Source organism: Ranitomeya variabilis, chromosome 5 (genome assembly GCF_051348905.1).
Source record: "Ranitomeya variabilis isolate aRanVar5 chromosome 5, aRanVar5.hap1, whole genome shotgun sequence".
NCBI lineage: Eukaryota > Metazoa > Chordata > Amphibia > Anura > Dendrobatidae > Ranitomeya > Ranitomeya variabilis.
Window position 1 is genome coordinate 20,120,430 of NC_135236.1, and position 17,885 is coordinate 20,138,314.

The window sequence follows — 17,885 nt, forward strand, 5'->3', positions numbered from 1 at the left end:
ACATCTGACAAGTGAGTATTAGGCGCTGTAGAAATTTCCATTGCTTTGAAGTTGTAATGAGCAGTTTCTTTGAGTTTTGTAAGAATCAGCAAAGTAAATGGCAAAAATGAAATGTTTAAATTGACTAAGAAAAAAATCCAACATTTTAAAATCTAAAACAACTTTTACCAAGTGTCTTTTAACCCTCTTACCAAATGTACATTTTTTTCATAATATTTATATACTTTTTGCTTTGGATATTCTTAGAAACGCATCCTTAATTTTACTTTTATAATTTTATTCTGTATTTGTCTTAGCGCAATAAGACTCAGGAGACAATGAGATAAGTCTCCCAAGACCTGTCTCACTTAGCACACTGCTTTTTACTTAGTATATAACATCGGGATGTAATCCTGCTATGGCTCATATCCATTTGTCTGATGAACATCTAACAGGACATCAGTCTAAGATTCTTTTTTACAGTCAACTGATTTTTTTTAATTTTCTGGACCGTTCTAGACATAATTACATTTTTCTGACCAATATTCCCAAAATTGTGTAAAATATGTAGTTGTTTCCACATCTCTCACCTTAAAAGGGGCAAATGATTCATACTTTGTGCATTCTAAAATGCAGGAAAGCAACATAACAGGGGTCACTGAGTTTATTCTTTTAGGATTTCAGATCAATCAATGCTTAAGAATTTTCTTGTTCGGTCTTTTTTTTACAATTTATTGCACTGCATTAAGTGGGAATCTTCTGATCATCAACTTGGTGTCCACTAGCAAGAACCTCCAAACTCCAATGTACTTCTTCATCTCACAACTGTCCATCAGTGACATCTTGGTCATCACAGATATTGTCCCCAACATGCTTCACATCCTACTGAATAATGGGGGAACCATTACTTTTATTGATTGCATCACTCAGTTTTATTTCTTATGTGCTTCAGAAGCGGCTGAATGTTTTCTTCTAGCCGTAATGTCTTATGACCGATATGTGGCCATCTGTAATCCTCTACGTTACTCCACCATCATGACAAGTGGATATTGTGTGATATTATCTATGGCATGTTGGCTGTTTGGATTTTCTATTATTTTGATTTACATTATTAAAACTGCAAAGCTCATTTTTTGTGGCCCAAATACCATTGACCACTTATTCTGCGACATTGTCCCATTACTGGAACTTGCCTGTTCTGACACCTTCATTATCCAATTGGAGATATATGTAATAGGTTTTCCCTTTGTCTTTATTCCAACCACAATCATTGTAATATCTTATACTTATATAGTTGTAACAGTTCTACGGATACCATCCAGTACCGGTAGACAGAAAGCCTTCTCCACCTGTAGCTCCCACCTCACTGTGGTCTCCATATTCTACTGGACAATTTTTAGCGTTTATGTCGTCCCAACAAATGGTCTCACACTCACCGTGAGTAAGATCCTATCCCTGCTTTATACTGTGTTCACTCCTTTTATTAACCCCATTATATACAGTCTGAGAAATAAAGATATGAGCAAAGCTGTACGGGAAACATTGCGTAAAGCCTCATTTAGACGTCTATGATATTTCAGGTAGGCACTAAACAGTCCCAGTTGCATCATTGATGGGTTAGTTTTTATCATTAGTTTTGTTAGCGATTTTAACATCTGAAAATAAAAAATTCTAAAGCTTCTCTTATCCATTGCAATGTCATTCACAACCAGGACAAAGAGTTACATGCAGTCAAATATAAATAAGTAGTAACGAAAGCTCATCAAACACCCAACATGAGTATCACAAATGCTTCATCAGAGGTCAATTGTGAGACAAGCGTCGTGTGCTTGATGTGTGACCTTCCTGTTACTACATATTTATGTTACTTGCATGTAGCTCCTGTTGTGGAACATATATTTATTGGGTTTTCTGTTAGACATTTTTAAGTGGATATACTGTATATTTGTAAAGTATTGAATATTTATCTATATACAACCTAACTGCTGATAAGTTTTCTATGGGGTTTCCCACCAATTTTAGTATTTGTATTGCTAGCAATAAAATAAAGTTTAATCTTTTAAGTAAGTAATTGATATCATTAGTTTTGTCCTGGCTAGTGTTGAGCATTCCGATACCGCAAGTATCGGGCATCGGCCGATCCTTGCGGTATCGGAATTCCGATACCGAGATCCGATATTTTTGTGGTATCGGGTATCGGAATCGGAAGTCCCCACAGTGCTAAAATCACTATAATGTAAAGTGGGCGGTGCGTGGGCGGAGACTGCGTGTCTCTGTGCGGGCGGGGTCTGTGCGGGCCTGCCAGGGATCTCATTCTATGCGGCCGGCGCTGTATGCCCAGGCTTGATGCGGCGTGCCGGGGCTTGATGCGGCGTGGGAGGGCTCTGCGGCGTGCTGGGGGGGTCTATGCGGCGTGCTGGGGGGGTCTATGCGGCGTGAGGGGCTCTCTGCGGCGTTCTGGGGCGACTATGCGGCGTGCTGGGGGATCTATGCGGCGTGCTGGGGGATCTATGCGGCGTGCTGGGGGGTCTATGCGGCGTGCTGGGGGGTCTATGCGGCGTGCGGGGGTCTCAGCGGCGTGCGGGGGTCTCTGCGGCGTGCTGGGGGGTCTCTGCGGCGTGGGGGGGGTCTCTGCGGCGTGGGGGGGGTCTCTGCGGCGTGCGGGGGTCTCAGTGCGGGCATCGTCCGATGGGACTACAAGTCCCATCGGGCTAAGCCTGCTACACTGACAGTGATTGACACATTAGCCAATGATGGGACAGTAGTAGTCCCATCATCCGGCTAATGTGTTGAATGAAAAAAAAAAAAAATACTCCATACATACATTCTACATACATACATACATATAGACATACAGTACATTCATACATTACATACATGACATACATTACATTAAACATAGATTACATACTCACCATTACTTGTCATTTTGATCCCCGAAGCCAGTGTCATCTATAAAAAATGTGAAAAAAACAAACAACCAATATACTCCCTGTCCGCAGAAATCCACGAGTGTCCCACGACGATCTCCCGTGGAGAGCAGCAGCATCAAATAATGCGACCGCTCTCTAGGGGCTCAGAAACACAATGATGGGAGGAAGGTATCCTTCCGCCACTGTATTCCTCCGCCGCTGTAAAAAAAAAAGTCCCTAGTCTCACTTTATGGCATTGCTGTATGAGACATTTTCCCATGCAGCAATTATATAAAGTGACACTTTGAACTCAGGTAACCTCAGTGATGCACTGCAGGAGCCATTGTCTCCTGTCAGTGTGTCACTGAGGGTCCTATAGAGCAGTGATGTCACCCGATGTCACTGTTCTATAGGGGAGATCGTCGTGGGACACTCGTTATTAATTGGACTACGGCGGACAGGTAGTATGCGGTTTATTATTTTACGTTTTTTGCAGGCGCTGAAGTATGGTAAGTATGGTGAAATGAAGAATATTAAAATACTTTTTCCTAATGTGTGCGTGTTTTATTAACCCTTTTCTTACTATTGGATTAATAACGGATAGGCGTCTTATTGACGCCTCTCCGTTATTAACCCAGCTTAATGTCACCTTACGATAGAAGGTGACATTAACCCCTTATTACCCCATATCCCACCGCTACACGGGAGTGGGAAGAGAGGGGCTAAGTGCCGGAATTGGCGCATCTTACGGATGCGCCATTTTCGGGGCGGCTGCGGACTGGTATTTGTAGCCGGGGGGGGGGGCCAATATCCATGGCCCCTCTCTAGGCTATGAATATCAGCCCGCAGCTGTCTGCGTAGCCTTTCTGGCTATAAAATATAGGGGGACCCCACGTCATTTTTTTGGGGGGTCCCCCTATTTTAATAGCCAGTAAAGGCTACGCAGACAGCTGCGAGCTGATATTCATAGCAGGCTACAAATATTGGCCCCCGGCCGTCGGCTTTCCCCCTCTGGCGCAGAAAATTGCGCGGGAGCCCACGCCGTTTTTTTCCATTTTTTTTTTTTTAAATTCAACGCTCATAAAGGCCTCTTTCACCCTTGCGTCAGTACGGGTCCGTCGCTATGCGTCGAGCCGACGTACCGACGCACGTTGTGAAATTTGTACACGACGTGGGCAGCGGATGCAGTTTTTCAACGCATCCACTGCCCATTCTGAAGTGCGGGGAGGAGGGGGCAGAGTTTCTGCTGCGCATGCGCAGTAGAAAATGGCAGACGCGACGGACAAAAAAACGTTCACTTGAACGTTTTTTCGTGCCGACGGTCCGCCAAAACTCGACGGATCCGTTGCAGAACGGACGCGACGTGTGGCCATTCGTCGCGATCCGTCGCTAATACAAGTCTATGGGGAAAAAAAATGCATCCTGCGAGCACATTTGCAGGATCCGTTTTTTTCCGCCAGATCCGTTTTTTCAGTCGGATCCGTTGTTTTCCGCCAGATCGGTTTTTTTCCACCGGATCCGGTTTTTTCCGCCAGATCCGTTTTTTTTACATTGGATCCGTTTTTTTCTGCCAGATCCGTTTTTTTCCACCAGATCCGTTTTTTTTCCGCCAGATCCGTTTTTTCCTGCCGGATCCATTTTTTTCCGCCAGATCCGTTTTTTCTCATAGAGTTGTAATAGCGCCGGATTGCGCCTGATGGCCACACATTTCATCCGTTTTTTGCAGGATTCATTAAAAAAAACTGTTTCCGCCAGACGGAAAACTCATAGGAACGTTTTTTGTCCGTTATTTTTCATACATGTTTCCATTCAAATCATGCACATTTTCCGTTTATTTATTTTCCAAAAACCTCATCAAAACCTGCATCAAAACTGCATGAAAAACCGCACCAAAAACCTGCATCAAAAACAGCATCAAAAACCGCACCAAAAACCTGCATCAAAAACCGCACCAAAAACTGCATCAAAAACCGCACCAAAAACTGCATCAAAAACCGCACCAAAAACCTGCAGCAAAAAAGTACCAAAAACTGCATCAAAAACTGCATCAAAAACCGCACCAAAAAACTGCAGCAAAAAACTGCAGCAAAAAAAGCACCAAAAACTGCATCAAAAACCGCATCAAAAAGCTACATCAAAAACAGCACCAAAAACTGCACCAAAAACTGCATCAAAAACAGCACCAAAAAACTGCAGCAAAAAAAGCACCAAAAACTGCATAAAAAACCGCATCAAAAAGCTACATCAAAAACAGCACCAAAAACTGCATCAAAAACCGCACCAAAAACCTGTAGCAAAAAAGCACCAAAAACTGCATCAAAAACCGCATCAAAAACTGCACCAAAAACTGCATCAAAAACCGCATCAAAAAGCTGGAGCAAAAAAAGCACCAAAAACTGCATCAAATACTGCACCAAAAACTGCATCAAAAACGGCACCAAAAACCTGCAGCAAAAACTGCATCAAAAACCGCATCAAAACTGCACCAGTTTTTTATGCAGGTTTTGATGCAGTTTTTGGTGCAGTTTTTGATGCGGTTTTTGATGCAGGTTTTGGTGCTGTTTTTGATGTAGCTTTTTGATGCGGTTTTTGATGCAGTTTTTGGTGCTTTTTTTGCTGCAGGTTTTTGGTGCTGTTTTTGATGCAGTTTTTGATGCAGTTTTTGGTGCTTTTTTGCTGCAGGTTTTTGGTGCGGTTTTTGATGCAGTTTTTGATGCTGTTTTTGGTGCTTTTTTGCTGCAGGTTTTTGATGCCGTTTTTGATGCAGTTTTTGGTGCTTTTTTGCTGCAGGTTTTTGATGCAGTTTTTGGTGCAGTATTTGATGCAGTTTTTGGTGTTTTTTGCTGCAGGTTTTTGGTGCGGTTTTTGGTGCAGCAAAAAAGCACCAAAAACTGCATCAAACACCGCATCAAAAACTGCACCAAAAACTGCATCAAAAACCGCACCAAAAACCTGCAGCAAAAAGCACCAAAAACTGCATCAAAAAACGCATCAAAACTGCACCAAAAACTGCATCAAAAATCGCACCAAAAACCTGCAGCAAAAAAAGCACCAAAAACTGCATCAAAAACTGAACCAAAAACTACATCAAAAACCGCACCAAAAACCTGCAGCAAAAAGCACCAAAAACTGCATCAAAAACCGCATCAAAAACTGCACCAAAAACTGCATAAAAAACCGCACCAAAAACCTGCATCAAAAAAAGCACCAAAAACTGTATCAAAAACTGAACCAAAAACTACATCAAAAACCGCACCAAAAACATGCAGCAAAAAAGCACCAAAAACTGCATCAAAAAACGCATGTTTTTGGTGCGGTTTTTGATGTAGTTTTTGGTTCAGTTTTTGATGCAGTTTTTGGTGCTTTTTTTGATGCAGGTTTTTGGTGCGGTTTTTGATGCAGTTTTTGGTGCAGTTTTTGATGCGGTTTTTGATGCAGTTTTTGGTGCTTTTTGCTGCAGGTTTTTGGTGCGGTTTTTGGTGCAGTTTTTGATGCGGTTTTTGATGCAGTTTTTGGTGCTTTTTTGCTGCATGTTTTTGGTGCGGTTTTTGATGTAGTTTTTGGTTCAGTTTTTGATGCAGTTTTTGTTGCTTTTGTATGTATGGAGTATTTTTTTTTTTTTCATTCAACACATTAGCCGGATGATGGGACTACTACTGTCCCATCATTGGCTAATGTGTCAATCACTGTCAGTGTAGCAGGCATAGCCCGATGGGACTTGTAGTCCCATCGGACGATGCCCGCACTGAGACCCCCGCACGCCGCAGAGACCCCCCCACGCCGCAGAGACCCCCCCACGCCGCAGAGCCCCCCCCCACGCCGCAGAGACCCCCCAGCACGCTGCAGAGACCCCCGCACGCCGCTGAGACCCCCCAGCACGCCGCATAGACCCCCAGCACGCCGCATAGACGCCCCAGAACGCCGCAGAGAGCCCCTCACGCCGCATAGATCCCCCAGCACGCCGCATAGACGCCCCAGCACGCCGCATAGACCCCCCAGCACGCCGCATAGATCCTCCAGCACGCCGCATAGACGCCCCAGAACGCCGCAGAGAGCCCCTCACGCCGCATAGACCCCCCAGCACGCCGCTTAGACCCCCTCACGCCGCATAGACCCCCCCAGCACGCCGCAGAGCCCTCCCACGCCGCATCAAGCCCCGGCACGCCGCATCAAGTCTGGGCATACAGCGCCGGCCGCATAGAATGAGATCCCTGGCAGGCCCGCACAGACCCCGCCCGCACAGAGACACGCAGTCTCCGCCCACGCACCGCCCACACTCTCCCCCCCCTCCAGAACCCCATATAGAAGGACAGAAAGGGCTGATTTACCGTCCGATACATGAGTCCCATTCACTTGTATTGGTATCGGGTATCAGTATCGGATTAGATCCGATACTTTGCCGGTATCGGCCAATACTTTCCGATACCGATACTTTCAAGTATCGGACGGTATCGCTCAACCCTAGTCCTGGCACTTTTTTTGTTTTGTTTTCTCCATTAATGCAGTGCATCTGCGGGACATTCCCATTTTGTAGAACTACAACCTTCTGTGGCTCATACTAATCATTAGCATTAAATGGCCTTCAGGAACAACTGAGAGTTAGGATTTAATAGGTTTGACAGCACGGCAAACACTGCCTCTGATCGGCAAGAAAATCATTACTACCTGTCAGAGAGCCCAAATAACAGCATGAGCCCACAGCTATGATTTGAGGTAAAAAGTTACCTCTGGTCACAGGCGTCAGCTGATGGGACTATTACTCTTATCAGCCGACGCTCACTGCTGCTAATAACAGTGAGAGCAGGCTGTGGCTGATGGGAGTATTCATCAGTCGGTGCATGCACTCTAAAAAAATAATTAATAAAAAATATGGCCTGGGTTCCTCTGTGTTTTTGATAACCAGTAAGGCAAAAATGAAAGCTGTGGGCTGCAACCCTTAGCTGTCAGTGTTAGCTGGTTATGAAGGATAGAGGGGTCCAAAGCTAGTTAAAAAAAAATGTTTAAATAAACAATTTAAAAAGTCGACGTAGGATTCCCCTCATTTTTGGCAAGCAGCCTTGCTAAAGCAGACAGCTGGGGGCTGATATTCTCCGGCTGGTAAGGGGCCAAGGATATTGACTCCCTCAGCCTAAAATTATCAGCCCGCAGCTACTTAGAAAAGGTGCATCTATTAGATGCACCAATTCTGGTGCTTTGCCCATCTATTCCCACTTACCCTTTAGCGGTGGCAAGTGGGGTTCATATTTGTGGGGTTGATGTCACCTTTGTATTGTCAGGTGACATTAGGCTATCAGTCTATTTCATTTTCATGCACTATTGATATTGGTTGCAATTATTTTTTGATATATGATCCAACTCACCCTTGGTAACTTGGTTGTCCACTTCCTTCTTGCTGTACCAGCATGTCTCCTCATCTTTTTTCCTCTTTGTGTCATAATTTATGATGTATTTGTTATCTTTATCTGATACTCCTTTAATAAAATTATTGTGTTTTCCATTTTTGGTGGTGTTCTTTTACTCCGTTTACTTGGTGTAGGTAAAGTCGTAACAAATTGTCTCCACACCCTTTCTATGTATACACCGCAGTTCTGTGAGGAAGAGTCATTAGACTCATTACCAGAGACTACGAAGGGAACATTTAATGGGGACAATCCTTTATGCACTTTGTGTAGGGCATAGTATGTCGGTATAATGGGCATTTTCTGCAGCATGAAGTCATTTTCATTGTTGGAGATAAGATGTAAATCCAAAGCTGAAGAGAGTATTGATTTTAATTCTGTATTAAACTCCGCAGTGGGGTCTTGGCGTAATATGCCATAGATGGCCCTATCCATTAGGATCTTCACACACATGTCTTTGTAGGTGGTATAGTTCAAGATAACCAGATTTCTTCCCTTGTCAGATGGTTTAAAGTTCAACTCCTTGTTAGCAGATAAGGAATTCAGAGCTTTTCAGCAACAAAAATGTATTTATTTTTTAATGCACATTAATTCTGCAGACAGGTTCATATCATCAGGAGATTTCCCAAATGGAGACCAGATGGATCTGGACACTGGGTTCTCTACATCCATCTGGACTTAATGAGAACATGAGTTATGCTCCCTTTCTATGATATTCTGCCTGGATGATAATATGATATGAAATATATATTGGTCATTTGCTGCTATGTTTTTGATATTACGCTTTTATTTAAGTTACTAACGATTTTATCTCTTGTGTAGTAGTTTTGCTGATGGTTCCCAGATTACTGTTTTTCTCCATCTTTGCAACCTCCATGCAAGTTGAAACCAGAGATTTATTCCATTTGTGGCTGTTTCCCATCTACAATGGATCAACATGACTGATGTCAACAATAATGCTCTATTATATATTTTATATACTTACATTCTTCATGACATATAAGCTTGTTTTCCATCATAAATGTGGATGGTAATTTTCCTGCCATGTATGGGGATGTATAATAACTATTGAAATGCTTCCATTTATATTAAGCAGTATTGTAGAATGATGTGCTTGGAATAGCTTACCTAGATTGGGAGCCTGGGTTTATGTCTTTTGTTTTTTCTTTTATATTTAGTGTTTACCTGAGCTTATGTGTTAACTGGCAGCACATCCCCTGCTTGAACGCGCGTCTCTGCCCTGCTGCTGTAATCAAACGAAAAGAGGACAGCAGCCGCTCAAAAACTTAATGCACACCACCAAATATAATTATCAAAAAGGAACAACTTTAATGATGAGACATGATTAAAAACAATTAAAAAAGTAACACAACAACTCCCCCATCAGGCCCGTTCAAGAAATGACATGCTGCATACAAAATATAAAGAAATGCTCAATACAATAAGTAAGCAATTGTGCTGAATGCACATACTGTAATGACCCCGTGATGCGTGCACATGCATATAGCCCCCTACATACGTAGACCATCACAGTCTGATAAATTCTGTCCCAAAATGATAAAGCCAAATAGCTATAACCAGATAACTCGTGGCTAGTTACAACACATAATAGTGTGGAACAAGCTGCCCACAAGGGGAATAGTGATGATACGGAGACCCTAAGCAGGTAGAAGGCACCAGCCCATGATAATGCAAACCAAATAAAACTGCACATGCAGACAGGTAAAAGGGCCAAAGAGACCCTGAGCGGGTGAGCATTAGCAGGGAAACATGAGTGTGACAGGCACACCAATAGTCACCTGTATGCAAGATGATGCCACGGTGGCACAAATAAAGAACAGGACCGTCATATTTCTCATGTATCTGCCCTGCTGCTGTGGCACCACCCGGCCTTCGGCATCTCCATGCGGTGGTCTTCCACCGTGTGATACCAATGCCAGGTGGCATTGCAGTTGGCATGGCTTTGCACGCGTCACTTCCAACCGGGGACGTGACTTCCTGGCATGTGACGCCACTCCGTGTCAGTGCCACACGTCCACATACTATATAAATGCACCAGAGAGAGGATGTGTGTGCCCCTGATGAAGGAGAGGCCGAAACGTACGTTCTGGCAGGCACACACCCCTCTGGACCTGCACCTGGAGCTGCGCACTCTGCTTAATTCTAAGAGGTTCTGTTTCATTATATATGTGGCAATAGAAATGGGCAACAATTTGCATGCCCTGTTGTCTTATTGTCAGCAGAATTATGCTGTGTGAGCGTCCTATGTTATTAAGATCGATGAGAATAATATATTTGATCAATGTTAAGTAGTGATTTTAATTTGTGAGGCTTCACGTTGCTCCCAGGAAAATGTCCAATTGGGGTGGTGTGTGCCCCTTTTTGTCATAGCAGTTATGCATAATTATAGGGTGATTATTTTATTTGATTTAATTGATATTAGGGCCACAGTGGCAGTGGACTACAAAAGTTTTGTTTTATTTACATCGCTTATAGTTTTTAACAAAGCTGTCTTGCATGTTTCCTTAACCCCTTTCTGACCTCGGACGGGATAGTGCATCCGATGTCAGATCCCCTGCTTTGATGTGGGCTCTGGCGGTGAGCCCACATCAAAGCCAGGACATTTCAGCTGTTTTGAACAGCTGACATGTGCCTGCAATAGCGACGGGTGGAATCGCGATCCACCCGCAGCTATTAACTAGTTAAATGCCGCTGTCAAACGCTGACAGCAGCATTTAACCGGCGCTTCCAGCAAACCCCCTTTCACCCCATTCAAAATAAAACAATAAAAAAGTCAAACCTACACATATTTAGTATCGACGCATTCAGAATCGTCCAATCTATCAAGAAAAAAATAATTAACCTGATCGCTAAATGGCATAGTGAGAAAAAAAATCAAAACGCCAGAATTATGTTTTTTTTGTCGCCGCGACATTGCATTAAAATGCAATAACGGGCAAAAAAAAGAACGTATCTGCACCAAAATGGTATCATTAAAAATGTCAGCTTGAAATACAAAAAATAAGCCCTCAATTGACCCTAGATCATGAAAAATGGAGACGCTATGGGTATCAGAAAATGGTGCAATTTTTTTTTTTGGCAAAGTTTGGAATTTCTTTTCACCACTTAGATAAAAGAGAACCTAGACATGTTTGGTGTCTATGAATTCATAATGACCTGTAGAATCATAATTACCAGTCAGTTTTAGCATTTAGTGAACCTAGTAAAAAAGTTAAGCAAAAAACAAGTGTGGGATTGCACTTTTTTTGCAAATTCACCGCACTTGGAATTTTTTTCCCGTTTTCTAGTACACAGCATGGTAAAACCAATGATGTCAAAAGTGCAACTCGTTTTGCAAAAAATAAGCCCCCACATGGCCATATTGATGGAAAAATAAAAAAAATATGGCTCTGGGAAGGAGGGGAGCGAAAAACGAACACGGTAAAACAGAAAATCCCAAGGTCATGAAGGGGTTAAAGTTCTCCATGCTTGCTTTCTGCTATTCCCCCACTGCTGACTAATTATAAAAGCTATATTTAAATAAGGCTCAATTTTTGAAGTTTAGGATATATATCAGCGCAAATAAACTCTATATAATTTAAATCTTGCCTATTTGGACAAAGGTGTGGTTTTGTCCTTTTATTTGCAGCCAGTATCCTAACTATGCTAGCGCCCCTGTTTTTTGTATATTTATTGTTTTTATTAATCCCTTCACCCGTTCACCTGGTTTTTGTAATTTTTTAATCAATAAAGTGAATATATTTTTATGATTTCAGACTTGTACATCATTTTTTTACCAGTGGTAATTGGGTTTGGCAGATTTCAAATGGTTTAAAGACCAATTCCCTATTAGCAGATAAGGAATTCAGGGCTTTTCAGCAACAGAAAAAGTTATATATTTTTTTAATGCACACTAAGTCTGCAGACAGATTCATATCACCGCCACAACCTGACAATGTGGGATATGGCAGGCTGTATCACATTCAGCAACAGGAAAATATATAATTTTTTATGTGCATTAGGTCTGCACACAGGTTCATATCCCCACAGCACTAAATGACAAGGTGGGATACAGCAGTCTGTTTCACATTTTGCTAGTGAAAAAATAAGATTTAGAATGCTATACTCATGCATGGAGCACAATAGAAACAGTGCACAACACACTTGTAGGACATGTGCCTTGCTGGCTTTGTCTATGGACCTCAGTAATGGCCCCCCAAAAATGCTGGAAGATAAATTTAGCAGCCACACTGGACACTATCTTGCTACACTATCTGACTGATATACAACCACCTAGCTAACTAGCTAAAATCTTGCTGCTAACAGTCCCAATGACAGGAGCAATCTCTCTGTGCTGTTACTTTGTCAAAATGGTGCTAAAGCAAGATGTCCGCTCTTTATATGGAGAGAGACATGTGATTTTAGCAGCCAATGACACAAGCCGTGTTGTTAGGACATTGTGAGTGTTTCCTGCGCCCTGATTGGCTAAGCAAATACAGTATTTTCCGGCACTTTTTACTAAATGTTACCGATTTTTCCGATTATATAAAATTTTGCTCGGGCTTCTGATCACGAATCCCAATGTGCCATTTACACGCCGAATTTATGTTTGGCGTTCGTTTTCCAAACAAATTCTCTCATCACTAGTTTGTCAGCTATAGTGTACAGCCGACAGCTGCTGGTTTGTCACCTGCATGGCGATGCTGTTCTCTTATATCTCAGGTCAGTCAAAAGATGTATTGACTGTCATTAAGGGTTAAATGTTGAAGATTGAATTCATAGTTAAATATAATTCATATGAAATCAGCATAATGGCAGCCAGCAGGCTCTAATTTTGCTGGATCCTTTTTTGCATGGACCCATAGACTGTCTGTCATATACAAGTGCATGCTCAAGCAGGAGTAGAGAACTACTCGTGATTTTAGTGAACAGTTAGGCCACGTTCACATGTTCACCATTTGGTCAGTATTTCACATCAGTGTTTGTATTCCAAAACCAGGAGAGGGTGAAAAATGCAGAAGTGGTGACATTTTCTCAAGTGGATTTGTTTTCTCAATTTTGACTCTCATAGTTGTGGTCTACCTACGATGTCAATCACAGGCCTCTCTCATCTTTTTAAGTGGGAGAACTTGCACAATTGGTCATTGACTAAACATTTTTTCCCCACTGTATATGTATAAAATAAATAGATGCCACTTTTTTAAATGACATATATATTCCCAGATATAGATTGGTACATACACATATAGCATACGAAAACAAGTAGGCAGCAGACCATGAAGAAAATAGTGCGTGAGCCTTGCCAAAGGTTGACTCCCTTCAACCTTTTGCCATTATATTAAATATTTGTTTTGTACCTAGCAGGCATGGCCCCACATAGAATACAGATTAGTGTTGATGAGGATTTTCATATTTTTTTCCAAAAAAGTTTACTACAATTTTGCACAGCGGCCAAGCCATATTAGAGTATTACAGTTTTGATGGACATCTGTCAAGCAAAGCCATAGTCAGTTAATATTCAAAACATAACTCATGGTCATAGTATTGAGCGATACCTTCCGATATCGGAAAGTATCGGTATCGGAAAGTATCGGCCGATACCGTCAAAGTATCGGATCTAATCCGATACCGATACCCGATCCCAATGCAAGTCAATGGGACGAAAATATCGAAATTAAAATAAACCCTTTCTTTCCTTGTAGGTTAATTCTACATGAAGGAAAACAACTAAGAATAATGTAGGATGTATTGGGGGAGGTGGCGTAGACATTAAAGGCACAAAGGTTTAGCCCAAACAAATAGAATAGCAGGTTTTTTTGTTTTTTTTTATGACGGTCGGCGTTAGAAAGATTTTGACTATTTTTTTTTTTATTTTGTCAGATATTGATGTTTCACTACTTCCACGTCCTTCACCTTCTTTTTTACTTCTCCCACACTTTCTTCTTCATTATCCTCATCATCAGCTTCTTTGACATCAACTATCTTCACCTTATTCATCTTATTCTACCTCTAATTTTTTTTTTTACATTGTTCATATTCTTTTTATTTAACTATTATCTTTTTCATATTCAACTTCTTCATCATATTCTTATTTGTCAGGCATTCCCGTAGTTGTTATCTATAAAAGTTTGAAGATTACACCTTCCGTTCTGCCTGTCACAAAAGAGTTACATTTGTCCGCGTTCAGTTTGGCCTGCAGCATCAGGCTTTATCCAGGGGCACCACGAGGAGGAACGGACTCACCCCCATACACTGCTTAGTCTTCTTCTGCTTATAATTTAGATAATATCTTTTGCTCTGATATTTAGTCTTATGCTTAATGTTCTTCTGCTCTTTGTTCTGCAGCCTCTTGTTCTTCTGCTTCTCGGTCTCCCATGTCGTCGTCGTCTCCAGGGTCGTCGTCTCCGGGGTCGTCGTCATCGGGGTCGTCTTCAGGGTCATCGTCTCCAGGGTCGTCGTCATCTTGGTGGTTGTCGTCTCTGGTGTCGTCATCATCTTAGGGGTGGTCTTCCAGGTCATCGTCTTTAGGGTCTTGAACTTGGAAATGTAGCAGAAGGTACAAGAAGGCTGAGAAAATGCCGAGAAACAGCTCATGGAACTGGAACTCGGATGGCTACCCGAAGGTCCAAGAGCCAATGGAACTACCGTGGACCAGCTGACGTTACTGGAACCCGGTTACTAAGCAGTAGGTACCCGTGCCTGAAAGCACTACCAAGGACCACCTGACGTTGGTGGAACTCGGATACCCAGAGGGAGGCACCTAAGCCAAAGGCTCTGCCCGGAACCAGCTGACGGTACTGGAACCAGTATGGTGAGCAGAAGGTACAAGAGAAAAAGACACTGCCGAGAACCAGCTGACGGTACTGGAACCCGGATGGGTAGCCGAAGGTCCAAGAGCCAATGGAACTACCGAGGACCAGCTGACGTTACTGGAATCCAGTTACTAAGCAGGAGGTACCCGTGCCTGAAAGCACTACCAAGGACCACCTGACGTTGGTGGAACTCGGATACCCAGAGGGAGGCACCTAAGCCAAAGGCTCTGCCCGGAACCAGCTGACGGTACTGGAACCAGTATGGGGAGCAGAAGGTACAAGAGAAAAAGACACTGCCGAGAACCAGCTGACGGTACTGGAACCCGGATGGGTAGCCGAAGGTCCAAGAGCCAATGGAACTACCGAGGACCAGCTGACGTTACTGGAATCCGGTTACTAAGCAGGAGGTACCCGTGCCTGAAAGCACTACCAAGGACCACCTGACGTTGGTGGAACTCGGATACCCAGAGGGAGGCACCTAAGCCAAAGGCTCTGCCCGGAACCAGCTGACGGTACTGGAACCAGGATGGGGAGCAGAAGGTACAAGAGCAAAAGACACTGCCGAGAACCAGCTGACGGTACTGGAACCCGGATGGGTAGCCGAAGGTCCAAGAGCCAATGGAACTACCGAGGACCAGCTGACGTTACTGGAACCCGGTTACTAAGCAGGAGGTACCCGTGCCTGAAAGCACTACCAAGGACCACCTGACGTTGGTGGAACTCGGATACCCAGAGGGAGGCACCTAAGCCAAAGGCTCTGCCCGGAACCAGCTGACGGTACTGGAACCAGGATGGGGACCTATTCAAGCTTGTCTTCCTAGAGCCCCAACTGGCGGTGTTAGAGCCCAGGGTCAGCAGAAGGAGGAGCAGGGGGAGGGGAGTGTAGGCCGAAGCCTGCACTGGCGGCAGCTTTGGGTCTGTTGTGCCTGCGTGGCGGTCGCAGGACACGTTGCCGGCTACACAGCAGGGGAACAGCTGGCGGTGCTGAACCCACTGACACATTGGCGAGGTGTTTGGCTCTGTGCAGCCAGCACTTCCGGACAGCAACTAGCGGTGTTGGAGCCCGGGCTCTGCCGGTGGAGCAGAGTGTAGGCCGAAGCCTAATTGAACCGATTTCAAAGGTAACCTTTAACCCCCCCTCAGGGGTTACAAACTAGAAGAGCCACAGCTTATGCAGCAGTAGTGCCGCACAAGTCAAAGGTTGCTCTTTTAATTTTTCTCCTTGCACACGCCGAATGAAACACGTATAACATTTAGCCCTTTATACAGTCAAACTGTGTTGGAGGCGTGAGTTCCCTTCGTAATGAGACGCAGCACAGCTGACAAAAATGCCACCTTGGTGCTTTGCGCGGCCTCCTGAGCTTCGTTATTTGCTGCACAGGAGTCTGCGCTGTCGTGTTATCCCTTGGCCTTGCGCTGTTAGCGCTGCCCGTCCTCTGACAACATTTGATGTCGGCCGGTGCGGTTCGCGATGACCATGAATCCCAGCCCTGCAGTGTCTTAACATTGTTAAAACACTGCGGGGCTGGGATTCATGGCCTGGCGCAGTACATATGTTCGCCTCTCGCTTGGGTTCTTACACCCGCTTCAGACTATGCGGCGTCAGCTGATCCCTTATCGCATGCCACGGCCATGAAGCCGCACAGTCCGAAGAAGGCGGAAGGAGATGAGGGATAGGCGAAGACATGCACCGTTCATGCCCGTCAATCACACCCTCGCAGTCCAAATAAATAAGACACCGAGGGGCGATGTGTGGGGCAAGGCGGCGGCAGAGGCGCAGCCAGCCAAACAATGAGGCCAGAAGACGGGCAGCGCTACCAAGGAGCTTGTTGCGTGTCAATACAAAGGAAAATCACACCTGAGGGACGTTTTAATGGTCTCAGAGGACTCATTTTAGACGTGTTCAGTTCCCCATGGGCAAGGAGAATAAGTTTCCGAGCCACCTTGCACACATGCAGCATTACTGCTGTACAAGGTGGATGTAAAACATAGAAACACCTGGGGGAGGGGGGACAGGTTCCCTTCAATTTCAGTTCTTGTGTCTGCGTGGCTGTCGCAGGACACGTTGCCGGCTACACAGCAGGGGAACAGCTGGCGGTGCTGGACCCCACTGACACATTGGCTGGTGTTTTTCTCTGTGCAGCTAGCAGTATCGGGCCCCAACTGGCGGTGTTAGAGCCCAGGGTCAGCAGGAGGAGGAGCAGGAGGAGGAGCAGGGGGAGGGGAGTGTAGGCCGAAGCCTGCACTGGCGGCAGCTTTGGGTCTGTTGTGCCTGCGTGGCGGTCGCAGGACACGTTGCCGGCTACACAGCAGGGGAACAGAGTGTAGGCCGAAGCCTAATTGAACCGATTTCAAAGGTATCCTTTAACCCCCCCTCAGGGGTTACAAACTAGAAGAGCCACAGCTTATGCAGCAGTAGTGCCGCACAAGTCAAAGGTTGCTCTTTTAATTTTTCTCCTTGCACACACCGAATGAAACACGTATAACATTTAGCCCTTTATACAGTCAAACTGTGTTGGAGGCGTGAGTTCCCTTCGTAATGAGACGCAGCACAGCTGACAAAAATGCCACCTTGGTGCTTTGCGCGGCCTCCTGAGCTTCGTTATTTGTTGCACAGGAGTCTGCGCTGTCGTGTTATCCCTTGGCCTTGCGCTTTTAGCGCTGCCCATCTTCCGACATCATTTCATGTCGGCTGTTGCGGTTTGCGATGACCATGAATCCGACCCACGCAGTGTCTTTACATAGTTAAAACACTGCGGGGCTGGGATTCATGGCCTGGCGCA

At 44.4% G+C, this 17,885-nt stretch overlaps 1 protein-coding gene across 1 annotated transcript; it reads left to right on the forward strand.

Moving 5' to 3' along the window:
* Positions 1-609: 609 nt before the first annotated feature.
* On the forward strand, positions 610-11,152 carry LOC143774696 (olfactory receptor 2A12-like). The gene is made up of 2 exons (XM_077262460.1): positions 610-1,509; positions 11,105-11,152. Exons 1-2 carry the CDS (start codon positions 610-612, stop codon positions 11,150-11,152), a joined length of 948 nt encoding a protein of 315 aa, XP_077118575.1.
* The last annotated feature ends 6,733 nt before the right edge of the window (positions 11,153-17,885 follow it).

Coding starts and splice junctions, on each gene's coding strand:
- LOC143774696 (XM_077262460.1), top strand. CDS start 610: ATGCAGGAAAGCAACATAACAGGGGTCACTGAGTTTATTCTTTTAGGA. Junction 1,510..11,104: donor ATAAAGATATGAGCAAAGCT/GTACGGGAAACA, acceptor ACACATATTTAG/TATCGACGCATTCAGAATCG.